General features: G+C 40.6%; 1 protein-coding gene across 1 annotated transcript in view; it reads right to left on the reverse strand.

Moving 5' to 3' along the window:
* Positions 1-23,028, reverse strand: part of PPA2 (inorganic pyrophosphatase 2) — a 75,468-nt gene that overhangs the window by 36,324 nt on the left and 16,116 nt on the right. Inside the window, exons 2-6 of the mRNA XM_059694564.1 lie at positions 19,766-19,830; positions 16,350-16,394; positions 11,612-11,665; positions 10,114-10,233; positions 2,846-2,950 (exon numbers count right to left, since the gene is read on the reverse strand). Coding sequence (XP_059550547.1) covers positions 2,846-2,950; positions 10,114-10,233; positions 11,612-11,665; positions 16,350-16,394; positions 19,766-19,830 — 389 coding nt within the window. The remainder of the gene's footprint in view (positions 1-2,845; positions 2,951-10,113; positions 10,234-11,611; positions 11,666-16,349; positions 16,395-19,765; positions 19,831-23,028) is intronic.

Consider the following 23,028-nt stretch of genomic DNA (forward strand, 5'->3'; position numbering starts at 1 on the left):
CACAGAGCTAGCTCTCACCTCATTGAGGAGGCAATTAAACAAACAACAGACCACAGTTAGTACTAAGGGAGTACATAACAAACACCAAGTATTTTAGTTGGGGGGTGGAGGGCAATAAAGGAAGGCTTCTAAGAGGATGCATATTTTTTTTAAATATATTTTATTGATTTTTTTACAGAGTGGAAGGAAGAGGGATAGAGAATTAGAAACATCAAAGAGAGAGAAACCTCAATCAGCTGCCTCCTGCACACTCCCTACTGGGGATGTTCCCACAACCAAGGTATAAGCCCTTGACCGGAATCGAACCTGGGACCCTTCAGTCCACAGGCTGATGCTCTATCCACTGAGCCAAACCAGTTAGGGCAGAGGATGCATATTTTAGCTGAGATCTGAAGGATGAGCAGGGGAGGTGAAAAGAAGAAAAGGTGTGTGTGTGGGGGGGGGGGGGGGGCGGGGGGAGTAACAAAGTGAAGAAGGAAAGAGGTTCCATTCTATATAGAGGGAATAGTTTGTGCAAAGGCCCGGACATCAGGGAGAGCAGATGCACTACAGGAAGTGAAAGATGGGTGCAGCTGGAGGGTGGTCTGCAAACGGGAAGTGCCAGGAGAGGAAGCCAGGTGCTAAAGAAGAGCAGAGCAGCAGGCGTCTAGAATAAATGATGGTAGGAAAAGAAGGCTCAGAGAGGAAACTGGTCACTAGCAGGAATAATTGAGAAAAAATAGGGGACTTGACAAAGCTAGCTGCAGTGAGAATAAAAAGAAGTAGAGTTAAAGGCTATCTGGAATACAGAATTTATATTTCATGACTAACGGATGAAGGAAAGCAAAGAATGAGCAAGGATGACTCCTCAATTTGGGGGACTAAAAATACTGAGAGGAGTTACAGGAGAGGAGGGAAGAATGAACTGTTTGGACACAGTGAGTTTGAGATGTGTGGGAGACATCCCAAGGGCAGAAGCAGGCAGCTGACTATACAGGTCTGAGCTGGAGATACTAATTGAGGAGCAAAACTAGGAGTGCTTGGATGGACCGCCAAGGGAGTTCCTAGCTGGGACAGGGACTCAACCCTCAAGCTAACCAATCCTTAAGGAACGGGCAGAAGAAAAGGAGCTTGCAAAAGAAACCAATAAGGAACCAGAATTAGAGACTATCCAAGCGATTACGACACAATCAAAGTAAAGTGAAGAGACTGTCTCAGGAAGAAAGACAAGGTTAACAGTAACAAGTTAGACGTGTGGACGAAAAAGGGGCCACACATTAAAACTGACAAGCTCAGGGGAGGCCGGCATGGCAGGCCTGACAAACTCGGAGACCTAAAGTGACACCACAGGATGGTCTGAAATAAAAGCTTCCTAAGCAAAATCAAGTCTTGGTGAGTAGTCTCTTGTACTAGGCTGGTATCTGCCTTGACAAAGGTCAATCTTTACCTTAAATGAGCCGGTCTATTGTCTTTTAACATCTGCCATAGCAAACCTTTGGAATGTCAGAGTAATTTCTTTTTTCCAGATCCTTCAGGGAACAATCACTGAACCAAAGCAGAGACCACAGAACTTCTCATTGTTATTGTTATCTTGTTAATTGTTGACTATTAACTATCCTATACCCACCAACAGGAAAGAAGTGTGTGTCTATCCCTTTTACTTTTTATCCAATCCCGGAGATCCACCCCAGCCCCTAGCTTTGCTTTCTCCTGCCTCCCTAATCTATCTATCATCAATGAATTTCATGTAACTCCTTCACATCTCTTTTTAATTGTAATGTATAAAACAGGTTTACAACTGCCATTCACTGGAGCATTTTCTCAATCCATTGTCATCAGTTTGGCTCAAATAAACTCAAAATTCGTGTAAGTTTGGACATTTCTTACGTCAACATGAAATAGGCCTCTTGGATTTGGCTAAAAGAATTACCAGGGACCTTAGTGAGAGCAGTTTCACTGAAATAATGGCAGGATGAAAACAATTCTGAAATAGCTTGAAGATTAAGTGGGAAACTCTTTACAAGCCTTCGTGTGAAAGGAAAGAAGATAGGAGACATATTGAAGGAAGACAATAAAGAAAGATAAGTTATAAATACAGGACAAAATAACGATAGAAACATACTGTCACTCAGAGGCAAGAAGGGAAGCACTGGACTTGGACAAGAAAAGGCAACTCTCCCAGTCCCAGACAAAAGGGAGAAACAATGTTTGCAGGCACAGGTAGTATGGCAGGCTAGGGGGGAAAGGTGAGGGAATTCTCGCTGTTGGTTTCTCTGAGCTCGACAAGATAAAAGACAAGACACTGTGCTGGGAATGAGAACAAAGTGCAAGGAGTTGAATGTCTATATAAATAACAATTATTAGCAATAAGTGCAGTAGAAAATAGAAAAAAGAGCTGACCGAGGACTCACAGAATTCTATGGGTAGCAGCAACCTTGACACTGTAGGTCTTGCTTCCCTAGGACTTGGCAACCTGGAAGCAGGCACACACACAAAGAGAGCCCGTGGCTTTCCTCGGTTTTGAATTTCCTGTCTGGATAATGGGCAAGGAAGCCGAGGACAGGACTTAGCAAAATGTTTCTGTAAAAGCTCAGGCAGTAAATACTTTAGACTTTGCAGGTTATGTGGTCTCTGCTACCATTCCTCAGACAATGTGTAAATGAGGGGGTGTAGTTGTGTAATTTATAAAAACAGGTGGTGAGCTAGATTTGACCCGCCACTGGGCTACAGTGTACCAATCCCCAGTTTAAGAGAAGGAAGTAAAGATACAAAAAGGTACTGATACCAGAGCGATCGAGGGCTAGAACTTTGAAGAACTGGTGGCTTCCAAAGAGAACTGAAATTTTATGGCATGAATAAACCAGACCCCATTAGAACAACCAACCTTTGAGCCTATTTCACAGACATCAATAGGATCATTATCTCCACAGCAGTCTGTGCTCTTATCGTTTCTGTGGGGATCTTCCCAAGTCTAAAAGAAGGGGGGGGGGGGGGGGAGAGAAGCAGAAAAATAGGTTAATACTCACTATAATGTACTTTAACCTTTCCACACAGTCATGACGTCTTATAGACAGCCACAGTCCAAAGGAAAATTCTCAGAAATTACACAGGCTCGATGCCAACATGCCAGTACATCCTCAAGCACAATAATACTTAAAGCCTATTTATAGTATTTCCTCCCCCCGGTCTTTCATTTGTTTGTATAATCACATCTGAAAGTGGGTGGTATTTCCAAACATAATCTTCTTCCAAGTTCTGTCAGTGTCTCAATCCATGTTCGTGTTTAGAGTTTCAGCGCGGACGTTCCCACTGTCTATGCCGTTCCCACTGACTGCCCGAACCGCTGCTGCCATCGCTCACTGCTCCTCTGACAAGGAACCAGCACTGGGCCTGCCTTTCTGTGTTTGAAAACCATCTATGAATATTAGCCAATACAATCACCGTGCTCTGGTCCTTAGGTCTCTTTAAAACATCACTGCCCTGTACAGAGCTGTACATGTAGGTGCTTCTTGAAAACTCCTTCTTGATTAAGCAGGATGCTTGTCACCAAGTCAAAGGAAGCAGGACCTCCTCAGTTACCTGTTCTTTACCAGCTCCAACTGGGAGCCAGAGGCTCTACCAGCAGTGTCACTATTAGCAGCTAACATCAGCAGGCAACAGTGTCATCATCGAGACAACATGACTGAGAACTCACTATCGGGCTAAGCACTTGGCTTTGACCAACTTATTCAACATTCTCAATCACCTTGTGGGGTAGGTGGTAGGATGACGGAGGTGAACAAATAGACCTAGAGCAATGTGGTCGCTGGTCCCAGGTTACAAAGCTACTAAGTGGTACTACATGACACCTGGGATCAAGGAACCAAATTTATAATAAAGGTCAAAATAATAAACACAACAATCATATATTAAGATGGAAGAAATCTTGAATTTAGTGATTCTAGTCCTTGAACATCATCCAGATGGGTCCTCTAAGTATTCATTCAGAAAGATCGGGGGAAGACAAAGATGACTTTTGTCCTGGCCAAACTCAGGTCTGAGGAAGGCACTATTGCTAGTGTGGAATAAGGTACTAGGTGAAACAGCTAGACAGCTGACGGTCTGAAATAATGATGGCACTCTGATGAATCACAGGCTAAGTGGAGAGACTGCTACTTACACAGTGTTCTGCTGCTTAAACGTTCTTGCAAGCACGGTTGGCTTGGTAACTGCTTGAACAAAATCATGCTGTTACAAGACAAATCCTAAGAGAATAGCAAAAACCCACACACATCTATGAAACAAATGCAGCTGACACAATGCATTAATTTATTCATTCCACAAATATTTATTGATTGCCTACTCTACTCCAAGCACTAAGCTGGGCAGTTGGGAGACATCAGTGAAAAAAACAGATAGAATCCTTCATGAAGTCTGCATTCTAGCTGGAAGAATTAACAATAAACACAAATAACTAAATTACATAGCATAGATGTTGGTAGGTGTTATGAAAAAGGGAAAGAAATAAAGTATGGAAGATGGAATGAGAGTACAGGAGGCAGAGTTAAAGCTGTAAAGGATGTGCAAGGCAGACATCAGGAAGAAGATGACTCCTGAGCAATCATGTAAGGGGCAGGCCAGGTGCACATCTAGGAAAGAGTGAATGTGCAGGCCTGAGGCAGGAGCATGCCTGATGTACCAGAGGATTGTGAGATGGTCACTGTGGCAGTGATGGAGCAGGAGGAGAAGGATGAAGGGAAGTTGGAGATGAAACCAAAAATGCAAATGGAGTCCTGGCCAGTGTGGCTTAGTTGACTAAACATCATTCCATGCACTGAAAGGTTACCGGTTTGATTCCCAATCAGGGCACATGCCCAGGTTGCAGGTTCAATCCCCAGTTAGGGTATGTACAGGAGGCAACCAATCGATGTTTCTCTCACATTGATGTTTCTCTCTCTCTCTAATATCAATAAAAACATATTTAGAAAAAAATGTAAATGGGACCAGGAGCTGGCTTCCATATTAACAAGCTCATTCTGTCTTAATATGTACAAGGAAGCTATTTATCCTTTCCCATAAACAACTGACCTAATTTCTACTTTTTATAAACATTAATTTTGGGGGGGTTGTTTTTGGTAAATAACTTCTATGCAATCTGTAGTATATTCTTTTGCTGAAGACTAACACACACACATTCATACACACATATATACACACACACTACAAGATCAGTTTGAGTTTAAAAAGATAGCAAAAATCTCTGGGTAAAAATGGCAGTTTGATTTAGGTTTGTTTGTTCATTTACTTGTTTACTAGAGGCCCGATGCATGAAATTCGTGTGGGGGTGGGGCGGGGGGGCAGCCCATAGCCGGGCCTGCAATGATGCCAGCATCCCTCACCAGGGACTCTGGCCCGAGGCCCCTCCCCTCCCTTCCTTCGGCGTGGACGCTGCCTTGCGTCACAGTGAGCACAACGTTCTCGCTGTGGACTCTGGCCCAAAGCCCCTGCCCTCCCTTTCCTCCACCCGGCCAGAGTGCAAACACTGGGCTCGCTATAAGCCCAGCTATAAGCCCAGCGTTCCTTGCCGCAGGCTCCAGCCCAAGGCCCCTCCCCTTCCCTCCCTCCACCAGCTGGGGCGCAGACACTGGGCATCCCGACTCTGTGAGCCCAGAGAGCTTTCCTCACAGCAGATTCCAGCCTGAGGCCCCTCCTCTCCCCTCCCTCCACTCAGCTGGGGGCACGGACCCTGAACATCCCTGGAGGCGAACTCCGTGAGCCCAGCTTTCTTCCCTGCGGACTCCAGCCCAAGACCCCTGCCCTCCCTTTCCTCCGCCTGGCCGGTGAGCTGCAAGCCCAGAGTTCCTCACTGCGGACTCCAGCCCGAGGCTCCTCCTTTCCCCTCCCTCCACCTGGCCAGGGCGCGGACTCTGGCCCGAGGCCCTTCCCCTCCCCTCCTTCGGACACTAGGCTCACATCACTGCAAGCCCAGGGTCCCTTGCTGCGGACTCCGGCCCGAGGCCCCTCCACTTCCCTCCCTCCACACAGCCAAGCCAGATGCTGAGCTCACGTTGCCCAGCTTCTGGGTCTTCCGGGGCCAGGCTGCCTCGGCGCCCAGGGCCAGATCGGTCCCGGGCAGTAAGGCAGCCTGGCTTCTGGGTCTTCCAGGGCTGGCTTGCCCTGGATGGCGGCGCGCGCTGTCCCATCCTGCCTGTAGTATGCAAATTAGCCACCATCTTTGTTGGTGGCTAATTTGCATATTGTGTTGATTAGCCAATGGGAGGCGTAGCGAAGGTATGGTCAATTACCATCTTTGTCTATTATTAGATAGGATTTCTTGTATTGTAATTCACATGAGTGAAATCATAGTTTTTATCCTTTTCTTTCTGAGGTATTTCACTTAGCATAGTACCTTCAAGATATTGTTGCAAATTGCCACATTTCATTTTTTTATGACTAAGTATTATGACACACACACACACACACACACACATATATATACCACTTTTTAATACATTCATACCTCAATGAACACTTAAGTTGCTTCCATATCTTGGCTACCGTAAATAATGCTGCAACAAATATAGGAGTGCATGTATCTCTTCAAATTAGTATTTTCATATTCTTGGGATAATTACCCAGAAGAAGACTGACTGGATCATAGAATAGTTCTAGTCTCAATTTTTCTGAGGAACCTCCATAGTGATTTCCATAGTGGCTGCACCGACAGTGTACAAGAGTTCCCTTTTCTCCACACCCTCCCTCTCCAGCACTTGTTATCAGTCCTTTTTTGATAATAGCCATTCTAACAGGTGTGAGGTGGTATCTCCTTGTAGTTACCAGATGGGAAGAGGGGTGGAGGGAGGGTGAAATGGTTATAGGGGGTCAAATGTATAGTAACAGATAGAAACTAGACTTTTGGCCACACTATAGTACATACAAATATCAAATTTTAAAGTTGTACACCTAAACTTTTATAATGTTACTAGGGGCCCGGTGCACGAAATTCGTGCACTGGGTGTGTGTGTGGGGGGGGGGGGGGAGTGTCCCTCAGCCCAGCCTGCCCCCTCTCACATACTGGGAGCCCTCAGGCGTTGACCCCCATCACCCTCCAATCGCAGGATCGGCCCCTTGCCCAGGCCTGACGCCTCTGGCTTCGCTTTAGGCCCAGGCAAGGGGCTCCTAGCTCCTGGGACTGCCAGCTTCGACCGTGCCCAGCTCCCATTGCTGGCTCCACCCCTACTTCCTGCTATCACTGGCCAGGGCGGAAAAGGCACCTGATTCTTCGATCATGGCTGGGGGGCAGGGCAAAGGTGGCCCCAGGGCCGCCTTTGCCCTGCCCCCCAGCTCTTAGCTCCCCCCTGGGTTTCCAATCACTGTCTGTGGCAGGGGGCTTCTTCCTGCTTTCCCTTTCGCCTCCCTGTATTGTGCCTACATATACAAATTAACCGCCATGTTGTTGGCAGTTAACTGCCAATCTTAGTTGGCAGTTAATTTGCATATAGCCCTGATTAGCCAATGAAAAGGGTAGCTCGTACGCCAATTACCATTTTTCTCTTTTATTAGTGTTGATTAACCAATCCTACCTGAATATAAAATAAAAGCACCAGTAATTTTAAAAAATGGGCAGAGAGAATACAGGTCTATTTCCTTTTGCTCACTTCCATCCTAGCCACAGTGGCCTTTCTGTTTCTCAAACAAATTAGGCCTACTTCCCCCTGTACCTTTATACTTGCATTTCTTGCTGAATTTTCTAGAGTCCAGTGGCCGGCAAACTGCGGCTCGGCAAACCACGGCTCATGAGCCACATGCAGCTCTTTGGCCCCTTTAGTGTGGCTCTTTCACAAAATACTGGCTCTTCCACAAAATACCGACTTCTGTGCATGGGCCACGAAGTTTCAATCGCACTGTACGTGCACGTGTGCGCCCGCACGTGGTATTTTGTGGAAGAGCCACACTGAAGGGGCCAAAGAGCCGCATGGGGCCTGCAAGCCGCAGTTTGCCGATCACAGCTCTAGACAGCCTTACTACCTGTTCCCTCACCTCCCGTAGGTCCTCACTCAAATAACACCTTCTCACTGAGCCTTCTCCCTGCCTAAACTGTAACAATCCCAACACACCCTAGCCCCATTTCCTACTTTATTTTTCTCCAACACACCGCCATCTGATGTATTATATATTTTACTATTAGTCTTTTGTCTGTCTCTGCCCAGGATAAAAGCCTCAGAGAATCTGTGTCACTTTTATCACGCTTTACCTCTAATACTTAGAACATGGCCTGGCAAACATCAGGCACTAAAAACTATGTCCTGAATGAAGGAGAAGCTCTGTGAAGTCCTGCTGTGGAAATGGCAAGAGAAATGAGGAACACTGAAGAAGATGGCAAAGGACTGGAAGTGAGGAAGGACAAGTGTTGCAAAATGAGGCTGGAGAAGCAGGGGCCAAATTATGCAGGGTTGGGGGGCCATGTTAAGAATGTTCTTGTATATCCTTTGAACAATAGGAAAGCATTAAAAGGTTCTCATATAAATAAAACATTAGCAAATTTATGTTTTAAAAATGCTATATTTGGATGCTGGTGGAGCGTGAAATGTTGGTAGGCAACGGTGAAGACAGGGGCATTCAGAGACTGCTGCAGCCCAATTCTGTTGTACATAAATAGGAATCACTGTACCTAACAGATTAATATAAAGCAAATAAGAGCATCTCGAGACTTCAAACACATGCAGAGAAGTACAAAAATTCATCAGGCCTTAGGTAAACTACAAAAGCTTAGAAATAATTTGTAGCACCTACTATGCTCCACTGTAACTATTGGTTTAGCTGTCAATCACCCCCATGAGACTATAAATCCCTTTAGAAAAAAGACCATATAATAATAAAGATAACAGTAGTAATAATAATGTGATTACTACCCATTAGGCACTATTCTAAGATGAATCTGCAATAACTCATTAAGCCCCAACACAACCACTTGCAGTACTTTATCATCTCTAATTTATAGATGAAGAAAGTGAGCAAAGAAAGACAATACTTGCCTAAGGCTACATTACTAATAAATGGCAATCTGACCCCAAAACCCATATTCTGTGGTCACTTATTATGCAGAAAGTATCCCCTAAGCTTAACAATTATTTTACTTATTTATTTATTTATTTTTTATCTTTTCACCACGTCAAACAAAATGTGTATTTAGGCACCTGGTGTGCACAAAAGCTATCTTCATGGTTTCAACAGACATTCTCATTCTGAGCAGGTCGTTTTAAAAGTGCCTATTTAACAAAGAACCTTTCCACGTGGGTGGTCTAACTGCATCAAAGGCAGCCTGACTCCTTAGAAAACTATTTTCTCTTTTCTTTTCCTGTGAATGTTTATTCTATACAGGCAGCTGTGTTTCTGAGTTGGATAAAGTAAGACTCCTTTCCTCAGAAACTTCCCCCAAAGCATTTTGGAACTTCATGCAAAATGTTAAAATTAATTAAAAAAATGAAAATACAAAATGAACATCCAGATAGATGAATGATCTAATGGCTTTTATAAACATAGAGGCAGATGCCTCTCTATGTCACCAAAACTCAGCCTTTTGATTTTGCATATTCTGAATTTTATTCACCAAATCATCTAGAAAAGTCACCACTTCCTATTGCTATTTTACCATTTTTTAGCCCTTGCTTTCACCACTTTCCACTGAACAGTTAGAAATTCATAATAATGAATAATTAAGTCATCTAACTCAATTCACCATGAGTTCTGTAAAAAGTTAATTCCTTAAAAATTCATCTGTTAAAGTTTAAAAAATAAAATTCATGCTACCATGTGACTATATAAATGCATTGTTTGTCATATTCAAAAAAATGATGACAGATAAAGCAGAAAAACATTTTTCACTGAATCTTAATAGCCAAGCCCAGAAAAAAAAAGTGTTCAAAATGACAAATGTGAGTGTTTTATAAGCCTAACTCCAAGAGCTACAGTACAGACTAAAGTTTGAAAAAAATTTATTGATACAATAAAACTCAACATTAAAAAATTTTAAATTTACAAATCTCTCAAACTGACATGTCCTCAGAATCAATTTAAATTCAAGTAGTTCACAGGATTTACAAGGTAATTTTTTCAGAAGACAGAAAAGTTTTACCATTATAACAAAAATGTTACCTGAGGGAGGGCACCATAATTCCATATATAACCCTTATGAGGAAAAATATTCGCCACATAACGTAGCTTGCCATCCTTTACGTCTTGTTTAATGGGATTCAATGGCTCCTCTGTGGCAATCTAAGCAGATCATGAACAAAAGGGGGTAGGAGGATGAGAAATGATTAGTCCTATCTTTAAATAGTATTTTTAAGATCTGCTATAATAAGACTAAATACTCATATTCCAATTTACTGATCAAAGATACTTTAAAATAAATTAAGCTAGCTCTTATTTCTAATTTAGAATACTGTGTAAGAAAAACCATCTGGAAAGGAAATAGCAGATTAAATACTTAGGCACTCTATTATTTAGGCACTCATTATATCTAACACAAATGATTGAAATAGTAAGAGGATAAAAATTAATCAACTTGCTTTTTGTTACTGATCTCAAGCTCGTTACCATCAATCTTATAATAAAGTTAACTCACAGGTTTTCACGAAGTGATTTCATTTCCAAGTTACCTTTCTATCAGACATATCCAAATTGCCATGCAACACACACACACACACACACACACACACACACTCACAAAAACCTATCTTATAAAGTAAACAATAATAACTGAAGCCATGTTTGAATAAATAAACATTGCTTAAATTAGGTAGAATCTCACAGAGTCTTGATCCTATATCCTCAAGTAGAGAGTAGCCAGAATGATGAAACAGTATAGTTGAAACAAGACCAACTTTTTTCTATTAAAATATTAGAGGCCTGGTGCACGAAAATTCATGCACTCAGGGTGGTGGGAGGGGCGGGATCCCTCAGCCCGGCCTGCACCCTCTCACAGTCCAGGAGCCTTCAGGGGATGTCTGACTGACAGCTCCCACCACCACTGCTGCTCTTGCTAGCCATAAGCCTGGCTTCTAGCTGAGTGGCACTCCCCCTGTGGGAGCGCACTGACCACCAGGGGGCAGCTCTTGCGTTGAGTGTCTTCCCCTGGTGGTCAGTGCACGTCATAGCAACTGGTTGTTCCACCATTTGGTTGACTTGCATATTAGCCTTATATTATATAGGATTAGCTAAGCCCTGACCAGCATGGTTCAGTGATTAGAGTGTCAGCCCTTGCACCTCAGTCAAGGGCACATACCTGGGTTCCAGGTTTGATACCCAGCCCCGGTCAGGGTTTGTGCATGAGGCAACCCATCGATGTGTCTCTCTCACATTGATGTTTTGCTCTCTCTCCCTCCCTCCTTCCCTTCCATTCTCTAAAAACCAATGGAAAAAATATCCTCAGGTGAGGATTGACAACAAAATATTAGCCAAAAAAAATAAATAAATACTACCAGGACCTAGTAAAATTACTGACAATTCTCGAAATAAAAATTCTGAAAATTATACATGTGCATAACAATCCTTAATTTAAATACTTGAAATCATACCTGCCATCAAATCCAAAGTCATAGAAGAAGGCTTAAATAACTAACCATTTGATAGTAATAGACTATATCCATACCTCCATTTTAGCATTTGTCCACCGAGGTACTTCAACAACCATATTAAACAAATTCTGCAGTTAAAAAAAAAAAGAAAGAAAATTTAGTTTTTTTAACCTATCCTTTATTTTTTCACTTATCTCCTGTAGGAGAATGTTTTAGTACCCCCCCACCCCCTACCCCCCCCCACACACACAAATGTTTAGAGTCTGCATCATATGTCTGCCTACGTCTTAAATTTCCTCTAAACAATTAGAGAAGTTGTCTAAAACACAGCAGAATTTAAGCCATCATGTCACTTGACTACTATTACACAATGTTAGGAGTTGCTACATTTCTGAAGATACCTTAGCAGTATAGTGACAGGACCATAATGAAGTCAGGAAACTTATTTTAATTTTTATTTTCAAACTAAAATAGAGACGAGGTCCACCATGTAAGCTGAATGTCTCACTTTTCCAATCTGTAAAGTACGTGTGATAATCATTGTCCTACTCACCACACAAGGTTGGTATGAAGATCAATCATATAATTTAAATGAAAATACACAGAAAATTATAAAGTAAAATATTTTGAAAATTATAAAACAATATTTAAACTCCAATTATGATCATCGTGTAAAAGTAGGACATCGGCAGGTAGTTATAAAGCTTACAAAGAGAAACACTTTTCTGTCTCATGATCTTTGGTTTCCTAAACTTACAAAAGGACCATTATTTCTTACCATTTTTGAACTTTGCAGAGTGCTTAAAACAAAGGAGACCCTGGGTCAATGGTGAGTAAAAACTATTTCCTACAGTAACTAGGAGCATAAGGGTATCATTGTCCACAGTTTCAGAGTTACAAAGAGAAAGTCTTAAGGTTCATGCCATTTTGATATCAATAACTAATAACTTATCCCAGCAAAGCAATGGTTTAAATCAGTGCTACCCCAAGGGTGGTCATTGACCAGGACTAATCTGCAAGCTGATTGTTATTAATTCATTTAGAATCATTTATAGCAATTTTTATGTCTACTGAACCTAAAAATATCAATTTGAAACCTGAATTATACTTTCCTAATAATTCACTTTGATGGCATTTTTTAAAGTATCCTATATAATGAAAGGGTAATATACAAATTCACCCTACACACACTGACTACCAGGGGACAGACGCTCAATGCAGCAGGCTGATGGCTGCGAGCGCAGTGGCGGTGGCAGGAGCCTCTCCCGCCTCTACAGCAGCAGGTGGACATCCCCTGAGGGGTCCTGGACTGCGAGAAAGTGCAGACCAAGCTGAGGGACCCCTCCCCAAGTGCACAAATTTAAATGCACCGGGCCTCTAGTCAGTTCATAACAGACCAGAAATAACAACAACAAAATCTAGTCATTCAACAGATCATTTAAGAAACAGTGATTAAACAGATCTATTCCCAATCATGCCAAACAGGAAAATCATCTGGAGAACTTTAACCAATTAGAAAAGAGCCCCTCCTCTCAATTATCTTTTTTTTTTGTTTTTTTGAGAGGAGGCAGGGGGAACAGCCAGGGTACTGTCTATTTTTTAAAGCTGTCCAAGCAATTTTAATATGCAGCAGAGTTGAGAACCTCTGGTTTAAAGAGCTGATAAACAATATCTGGGGCTTTCTTAGTGAAATATAAATGGTATTAATTCAAACAATGTCATTTACACAATTAAATATAGGTATAAATTGAACCACAAAGTACTGATGGCTTTTATGTTTTTCTAGATAAGGCTAAAGTTTACCAATGACAAAGCCATGTACTCTTAGTGAGCTAAATAACAAAGCCGAGAATGAATTCTCAACAACTGCTCCTTGGGAGCATGTCTCAGACCTATCCTAGCAACCTGGTACACAGTCCCACTGTTAGGTTTTATTTCGCATGCTCTTTCATGAGGTACCCAGCACCTGTTTAAATATGTCTGAAGTAGCTGTAAAAAATAAATGGCAGATGTTCACATAATTTATTCATCCCTGAAAGCCTGGCTCTAAGAGAACAGGCGCATGCAGATGCGTACTTAGAGGTGGCAGAGAAGACTGAGCTGGTGACAACTGTTTTACACAATGATATCTACCAAAACCATTCACAGAGACTTGAATTAGGCTAAAAGAACAATAGATGAGGTTTGAATTTTCAGCCTGCAAACCACACTCCCCTCTCCATTTGTTCCTGTTCACTAAGAGCGTATTACCAGTCCTCTTTTCTTCTCTCCAGCTAAAATGTGTATGACCTATAATTTTTTAAAGCCCATGTTACTCTGGTTATCCTAACAATAGTGTTAATTATAAAGCCATAATGGTCTGCTGAAATTTATTAGACAACCACAACGATACAGGAGGGCACATTTTAAATCAGAAAGTTGAATATGAACCAGAGACATTTACCTTCCCCTCAGTTCTTTTCTAACTCTCCATTTCCCTCCTATGTTTATTGTAGAAATCAGAAAGAAAACTAATAACATGAAAAAGCAGTCAGTAAATTTTATATGTATAAGGGAAGAAATCACCCTTTTTCCTTTTACTAACTTAAAATATCAAATAGTCTTTGGATTTCACACTAAAAACAAAGGCAACAAAAGCAAAAATAAACAATGAGACTACATCAAACTAGAAAGCTTCCGCATAGCTGCCCTGGCCCCGTGGTCAGTTGGTTGGAACATCATCCCTTATACCAAAAAGGTTTTGGGTTCGGTACCTAGTTGGAGAATATACCTAGGTTGCAGGTTCGGGGGCAACTGATCAATCTCAAACAATCTCAATCTCAATCTCTCTCTCTCTCTCTCTCTCTCTCTCTCCCCCCCCCCCTTCCTCTTTTTCTAAAAGCTATAAAAACATAACCTTGAGTGTGAGGATTAAAAGAACAAACAAAAATTTCTGCATAGCAAAAGAAACCATCAACAAAATAAAATAAAAAATAAAAACCTAGGGAATGGGCAAAGATATCTGCAAGTCATAAATCTGATAAGGGGCTAATAACCAAAATACATAAACTCATACAATCGCAAAAAAAAAAAAAAAAAAGAAGCAGCAAAAAATCCCGATTAAAAATGGCCAGAAGAACTGAACAATAGACAGTTTTCTCAAGTAGACATACAGATGGCCAGCAGGTACAGGAAAAGGTGTTCTACATCTCTAGTCATCACAGAAATGCAAATCAAAACCACAATGAGATATCACTTTGCTCCTTTTAGAATGGCCGTTATAAAAAAGACAAGAAATATCAAGTACTGGTGAGGATGTAGAGAAAAGGGAACCCTTATGCACTGTTGATGGGAATGTAAATTGGTATAGCTGCTATGGAAAACAGTATGGCGGTGCCTCAAAAAATTAAGAACAGAACTACATTATCCAGCAATTCCACCTCTGGGTATATATACAAAGGGGGAAAAAACAACAGGATATTAAAGAGCTGTCTGCATTCCCATGCTCACTGCAGCATTATTCACAATAGGCAAGGCACAGAAACAATGTTAAGTGTACACCAATAGATGAATGGATAAAGAAGATATGGTACATATGCACAATGGAATACTACTCAACCAGGAGAAGGGAATCCTGCCATTTACCATAACATGGAGGGACCTTCAGGGCATTCAGTTTTCTGGATAAGCCAGAGAAAGGCAAATTCTGCATGGCATCACTTACGTGTAGAATCTTCAAAAGGGTCAAGCTCATAGAAACAGAGCATAGAAAAGTGGTTGCCAGGGGTGGTGGATGAGGGAAATGGAAGAGAATTTTTAAAAATAAAAAGTTCAAGTCATGCAGTCTCTGACAGAAACCATGTTCTAAATATGAAATTTTAAGTCAGCTGTATGAACTCAGAAGAATTCATTTTTTTCCATTGAAACAACTGTTCCCAGGTTAACCCACCTAAAGTCTCTAGGAACCTATAAAGTCTGAGGCCCTGAATGACTTTTTACCCAACATGTAGGGCAGTGGTTCTCAAACTTCAGGGTGTACAGGATACCCTGGAACACTAGTTTCAACATGCAGCCTAACCAGTTCCCATCAAGCAGAGATTCTGATGGGAATGGGACCAGGAACCTAAAATTTCAAGAAGTGCCCTACATGGTTCCATTGTAGATGGCTTAAGGACCATTTACCATTTTCCAGGTTAGGAAAGTACAAGATTGATGACAGACAAAGGTGTACAAATTAAACAGCCCTCATAGCTATGTTTGGAAGCAGATGCAAAGGCTGGGGTCCTAAGTTTCACTTAGAGAAGAGAATGGATGAAAATAAGGTTAGGAAGGAAAAGAAAAGCAGAGGAAGGTAGCAAAAAAGCCATCTGGTATCAGCGAGATAAAAAGGCATTGACCAATAGCAAGAGACGGGATGACAGACATCAATCAAATGTTCTGGTCCTAAGTCAAGAAATTTTAGCATATCAGTTGGTAAAACTATCTTTTTCTTTACCTCCAAAAGACTTGTTCCTGGATTCTAAAATAGCTGTCAAAACATATTATCACTTGCAATAAAAAGATGATGACTGAATACTTTAAGATACATGTAAAAAAGTGTGCAATTAATAAAATGGTAAATTTTGTTACGTATATTTTACTACAAGAAAAAAAAAGTGAAATGGTAATAGCATCACTTGTGTCTTAAAGTGATACCATAAGAAGAAAAACATCAGATTGCACACAAAAGTCTTTCAGGGGAAAATTCAGAAGCACTTTACAAATGCAAACTGTCATCAAGGTCTTTAACAGACAATATCAATGATTCACAAAAACAGACACCTTTAGGTATACCTCAGATTCATCATTCCGTGCTCTCTTTGTAGGAATGCCATTTTCCTAGAAAAGAAAAGATGGTATTTATGATTGCAACATGTCATGAAAATACAGCTGCACTGCAAAGCCATGAAAATATGCCTGTTGCATAAACGTCCCACTAGATGCTGTGCAGAAACCTGATGAAACAGAGAACCCACCAAAGGCTTAGTATTTGCACCCCCAAGTGCATGGGGCATCAAAGTGTTTCATAAAATGAATCATCAGAAAAGTTAAATTTCTTTCATGTATATTCTCCTAGATTTTATAAAATAAGCAAAGGCTCCATTCAGTCTTTAAGGAAAGACTGGCAGTTTCCAGTGATTGCACTTAAAACGGTCATTTCATTATTGAAATGAAACTCCAGGGAACATGACTAACAAGCCATGAAAGAACTCGACTGCATCTCCTGCCTGGAAATCCCACCAAGGTGCGATTACTGTGCCACCACCATGCACTTTTAAATTAAAACAGAGTATATGCTGGGTTGGGAAGAAAAACTGCCATTCAGAAATGCTCACACACATTATATGTAACTTTTACACCAAAATGAGGAATGAATGAAACAAAACAAACAGAAAAATGATTAGTCCAAGTTTGCTCTGAAACATTATTACTATTCCTAAAATACCACATCCCAAAGTACAAGGTGCAACAGTTCTAACTAATCATTACAGCCGAGAGCGGGGAAAGCCTATTTATACAACCACTCTGCGTACCAATCTCCACATGCCCAGAATTCACTAGCATATCTTGTTACATTTTGCCCTGCCCTATCCTAATTTTCATATTCCCCAAAACCCATCCTCCTTAGGCAGAATATTATGCCTGCTAATTTCTAGTCCACTCTTTCTTCCATACCTCTACCCTACCTACCACATGTTTCCCAATGTTGTTATTATTTTTGTTAGCTACACAGATGTTGTCATGGTACAGTAAGCAGCATCCTACCAGTCACTCCTTCTTTCATTACCCTGTCCTAGTTTAACAGCACTTAACACTATCTGACTGACACGTTTGTTTTCTGGCTGTCTGTCTTCTCCAACTGGGTAGGCGCTATATCTATCTTATTCACCACTGCATTCCTAGTGCCTGGAATACTGGCTGGCTTATGCAATGATAATTGAATGATTAAAACAGCAATTTTAAACCTGTGTGCTGCAAGAATTTTTAAAACATGCAATACTTGACTATTTAATCAAGGGCACTGACTTCTTTTCCCTTAGATTGTCAAATTTAAAAAAATGACAACAGCCAACACAACACCATCCGGTGTGAATGCCCTGTGTTGAATCTATTATATATATATAATATATATATATATTATATATATATATATATATATATATATAATATATATTATATATACATACATATATATATAATATATATATATCATATATATTATGTGATATATAATAGAGCTGTATCTTATTGGTCATATCACATAATAAGGTTGCATTTGATTGGTTAGTTCTTGGTACCAGAAACCCTTCTATACAAGTATAGGCACCTGATTTTTTAAAAAGTCACTTTGGAGCAAAAAATGTAGGAAATTATTATTATTATTATTATTATTGTAAATCAATCAAAATTACAACTTTTTTTCAGATAGACAAAATATATTTTTTGGTGTGCCACAGAATTTTAATGAGTCTGTATGTGCCATAAAATGAAAAAGGTTGGAAATCACTGGATTAAATTAATGAACAAATGAATAAGTGAACACATGCACTTGTGGCCAAAAGGAAGGAGAGGTGATGGGAAACACAAGATATTTAGGTTGGATAGTTCACTGTCCCAAACAGAACAAAACATATGGATGGACACACACACACACACACACACACACACACACCCTTACACTTATAGGGATACACACAGTAAAATGAAGTTCTTTCTGCTCTCTCTTCGGTTTCTTTCTCTCTCCGATTATATGACCCTTTGTTCTGTAGCTGAACACTTCTTAGAAGTAATGAGCTGAAAGGATTGCACAAGAACAGTTAAGAGTACAAGTTATGGGTTAGGGAGCCGAAGTGCAAATCCCACCTCCACAACAGACTAGATTTCTGACCATGGGCAAGGCACTTACCCTCATTAACAACATAAGGGTAATAGTAGCCCTCGCCTACCAAGATAATGCAAGGCAAGCACTGAGCACAATGCTCTGCAAAGCACAATGAACACCCAATAAATGTTCACTGTTATTCTCCTTATTGCCATCATTATTGACAGTCCAGTCCTCTGAAGGGCTAAAAGGCAGCACAAATCCTACTTCAGCCTTCCATAACCTTAGTATGATGCCTTATATTCGGCCTCCAAGGTAACACCAAGACAGTCAAACCACTCTTGCATTGGAAGCAGCTACCCACTTCACTGGCCTCTGCCCTACACTGATCAAAAAAGCCCAACCCCATCAACCAGCCCCATATGACCTGGACCTGGAATGCAGTCCTGCTTATTTACTTAAGAACCGTGCCCCTCACTACATTTGGTAATGAAATAAACCAATTAACTACTGGCATTTTAAGGAAAGAATTTCCAACTCAGTGAGGGTAACTAACATTCGCTACCAGTTATGCCATCTTGCCAGCTAGGCGAATGCTCCCATGATTCTGAACCATTCTCAGCTCTCAGCGCCACCTTCAGCAGCAGGTCTCCCACGCCTACTTGACTTACATTCTTTCCTTGTTCATATCTGTCAAGTAATTTTAGGTTCCAGCAGAAGAGCTAGTCAAAGATTACCATCTTCCAACTTTATCTTTCCAGCATCTGCTTCGTAGAGTGGTTCAAGACCATGAGCTTTATGATCAGAATTGCTAGTTCAAAACCCCACCTCCACAACAGACTAGATTTCCGATCATGGGCAAGACTATGATCAGTCATCAGTAACAACATAAGAGTAATAGTAATCCTTGCCTATTGAGATAATGCAGGCGAACTTAACCAGCTGTTTGATCTTAGGTAAGTCAGTGAAATGCCTTCAGCTTCCATGTCCTTGGAGATAAAAGTAACTCATAAGGATTAAATAAAATGGCATATGTTCACATGGTGGCCAGCAAACAGAAAAAAAATCCACAAACGTTAATTATTTTATTATTATTATTAAAAATAAGCCTGTTGTTAACCTCTTAAATTCTTAACCTTAAGTCTTTATTTACTACCAGATTCTACGCTTTAGTGCCCACTACCATTTCTTTCTCCCTAAGTCTTCCAGACAGAATCCTATTCTCATACAAATTCTAATTCAGGAAGCAGGCTACCATCCTGTTGTAGTAACTCATATCCTTCCTGACTTGTGACCACATTCTTTCCTTTCTAGATGCTTTCAAAAAGCATTTTATGGTGATACTAGAAGTACATATTTTCTTCCCCCAAACAAGTTAAAACAATACCTCTTTAGATTCCACCTTCAGAGGAATATCATGAAAGGGGGAAATATAGTGACCAGCTTCATTCTCTGGAAAGAAAACAAACAATTAAACAATGAACAAGCCCATTCTTTAGAGCAAGTATACTTTTATCCACTTTAAACTTTAAAAAGGTTTTAAAAGTATTTTCAAAATTAACTGTAACTCCCAATTAAAGTTTAATTCAACTTTTAAAACTTGCTCCACTATAATCATTAAGAAATATACACCAAATAAACCATATTTACGTTGCTGAAATCATTACTTATCCCTGTGGTTTAAACATCCAAAGCAGAAAATGTCTAAAATAGACTAAAATCCCAAATATGAAAAATGTCATTTTGAAAAGTCTTTATAAAGTGAATTGGATTAAAACTGATGTCAATTCCCTAAGACAGTGGTCGGCAAACTCATTAGTCAACAGAGCCAAATATCAACAGTACTTCTTCAAAATAGACTCGCCCAGACTGAAAACCGACTTCTGTGCATGGGCCACGAAGTTTCAATCGCACTGTACACGCGCCTGCACTTGGTATTTTGTAGAAGAACCACAATCAAGGGGCCAAAGAGCCGCACGTGGCTCGTGAGCCGCAGTTTGCCGACCACGGCCCTAAGGGAAACCGAACAACAAAATTCCCAATTTCTGCCTAAAGGTCCTACCCAAATAAAAGAAATGAATAATTCCTTTCCACTCAAAGTGATAACAATAGTAATATTAAGGTAAATTTCTTAAAAAAACTTTAATAACCTAACTTATCTTCATTACATACTGAAATGTATGTTTTAAATACCTTTAAAAATATGTATTACTTAAATAAAATACAATAAACCAACAGGCACTTTGTATATTTCAATCATCAATCTGTAATTCTTTTCTCTGCTTTAAGTCACAAAGATAAGGTAGAATTTTGAAGAGAATAAAAATACAATCCTTTAGCCCAGCCAGCATGGCTCAGTGGTTAAGGGTCAACCTATGAACCAGGAAGTCACGGTTGGATTTCTGGTCAGGGCGCATGCCTGGGTTTCAAGGCTGGATCCCCAGTGTGGGGTGTACAGGAGGCAGCCTATCAATGATTCTCTCTCATCACTGATGTTTCTACCTCTCTCTCCCTTTCCCGTCCTCTCTGAAATCAATAAAAATATTTTTTAAAAATACAATCCTTTAGTACAGCGATTTCCAACTGGTGTGCCACAAGAATGTTTAAAACATGCAATACCTGACTATTTAGCCAGGGATACTCACCTCTTTTCCCTTAGATTGTCAAATAAGAAATGATAACAGCCAGCACAGCAATAGTCATCAGGTATGAATAAATCAAAATTATACCTATTTTTGGTCAGATCAGCAAAAAACAATGTTTTTTTTTTGGTGTGCCATTGAATTTTAATTAGTTTATGTGTGCCCTGAGATGAAAGAGGTTGAAAATTGTTGCTTTAGCAGATTACTTCAGTTGTTACATTAGGGACTACCACTGTGATGGAAATTAACAATAATTTCAGCTCTAAGAATTCCGAATGCTGCACGAACCAGATAAATTCATTATTAAAATTAAGGCAGGAAACTTGACAGAATAGCTGGGCTGCCTTTGTAATTAAGAGTAAATGATAACTGCCATAACCAGTTTGGCTCAGTGGATAGAGCGTCGGCCTGCGGACTGAAGATCCCGGGTTCGATTCCGGGCAAGGGCATGTACCTTGGTTGCGGGCACATCTCCAGTAGGGAGTGTGCAGGAGGCAGCTGATTGATGTTTCTCTCTCATCGATGTTTCTAACTCTCTCTCTCCCTTCCTCTCTGTAAAAAAATCAATAAAACTATATTTTAAAAAAAAGTTAAAAAAAAAAGGGAGTAAATGATACCTCACCCTAGCTGGTTTGGCTCAGTAGATAGAGCATTGGTTGCAGACTGAAGGGCCCCGGGTTCGATTCCAGTCAAGACACATGCCTGGGTTGTGGGCTCAATCCCCAGTGCGGGGGTGTGCAGGAGGCAGCCGATCAGTGATTCTCTCTCATCACGGATGTTTCTATTTCTCTCTCCTTTTCCCTTCCTCTCTGAAATCAATAAAAAATAATATATATCTACACTAATAAAAGAGAAACATGCAAATATATATCTACACTAATAAAAGAGAAACATGCAAATTGATGTCACTCCGCTATGCCCACCAGCCAATCAGGATGAGTATGCAAATTAACCAAACAAAGACAGCGGTTAATTTGCATACCAGGCACGGACCTAAGACTGAAGGCTCTGGCCAGAGTGAAGACTGAAAACTGAAGACTGAAGTCTGAAGAGCCAGCGGAGAAGCCAAGCCTCGCTGCGGCCAGAGGGAAGAAGCCTCGCCTCGAGGCTTGGCTTCTCCACTGCGGCCGGACCAAAGGCCTAGGTCCCGGGTGTCGGCAGCCAGGGGAAGGAAGGCCTATTGCACGAATCTTCATGAAACAGGCTTCTGATATATAAATACACACACACACACACACACACAAGAGAGTAAATGATACCTCTAGCACACAAATCTGGTGATAAATTTCCCTAAAGCTCCAATGCTCCTATGAACTGAGAACAAGCCCCAACAAATGTATTAAGATGTAAGTTGAGTGCACATCACTCAAGGCTGAGGAAGATATGAAGCTGTGATCAGCAAAAGCTGAAGGTCTGTGAGAACTGCTCTTTAAATTGGGATCTAAATAACATTCTATTTAAATACTAAGGTAATGACAATATATGTATAAGTTGTTTTCTAATTGCCATTTCAGAAGGTAAAAAGAGTGTAAATAAGTGAATGGTCTAACTCAGGTAACCATATATTTAAATCATCATATAAATAAAAATGCAATAAAAATTATTTCTAGGAAAATAAAATATGGCCCTAGATCACATATAATAATGTTTTGGGTGAGCAATACGCCAATAAATTCACACAGGAGCAATGTATGCAGAGGCCAGGAGCCTGAGTTCTAGCTCCTGAGCTTGATAAAGTAAATCAATTTATTGGAAACCTAATTCTTTTCTACGTTGTTCAATTAAGCAATGTATAATTTAGTTACGTAAAAGGAAATGTACTAAATGCTGGGATACAAAGGTGCTAAAAAGTGAGCTATGCACATAGCTAAGACAGGGTTGTGCTCCATCGCAGGAGCACCCTCAGCTGGTTAGCTTAAAGAAAAAGGGAGTTCTCCGGGCACACTGAGAGAGCTAAGCACTGACCTAATGCACAAGAGAAGGATGAGAATCTTCCATTAAACATTTG

This window comes from Myotis daubentonii, chromosome 1 (genome assembly GCF_963259705.1).
Source record: "Myotis daubentonii chromosome 1, mMyoDau2.1, whole genome shotgun sequence".
Taxonomy (NCBI): Eukaryota; Metazoa; Chordata; class Mammalia; order Chiroptera; family Vespertilionidae; genus Myotis; species Myotis daubentonii.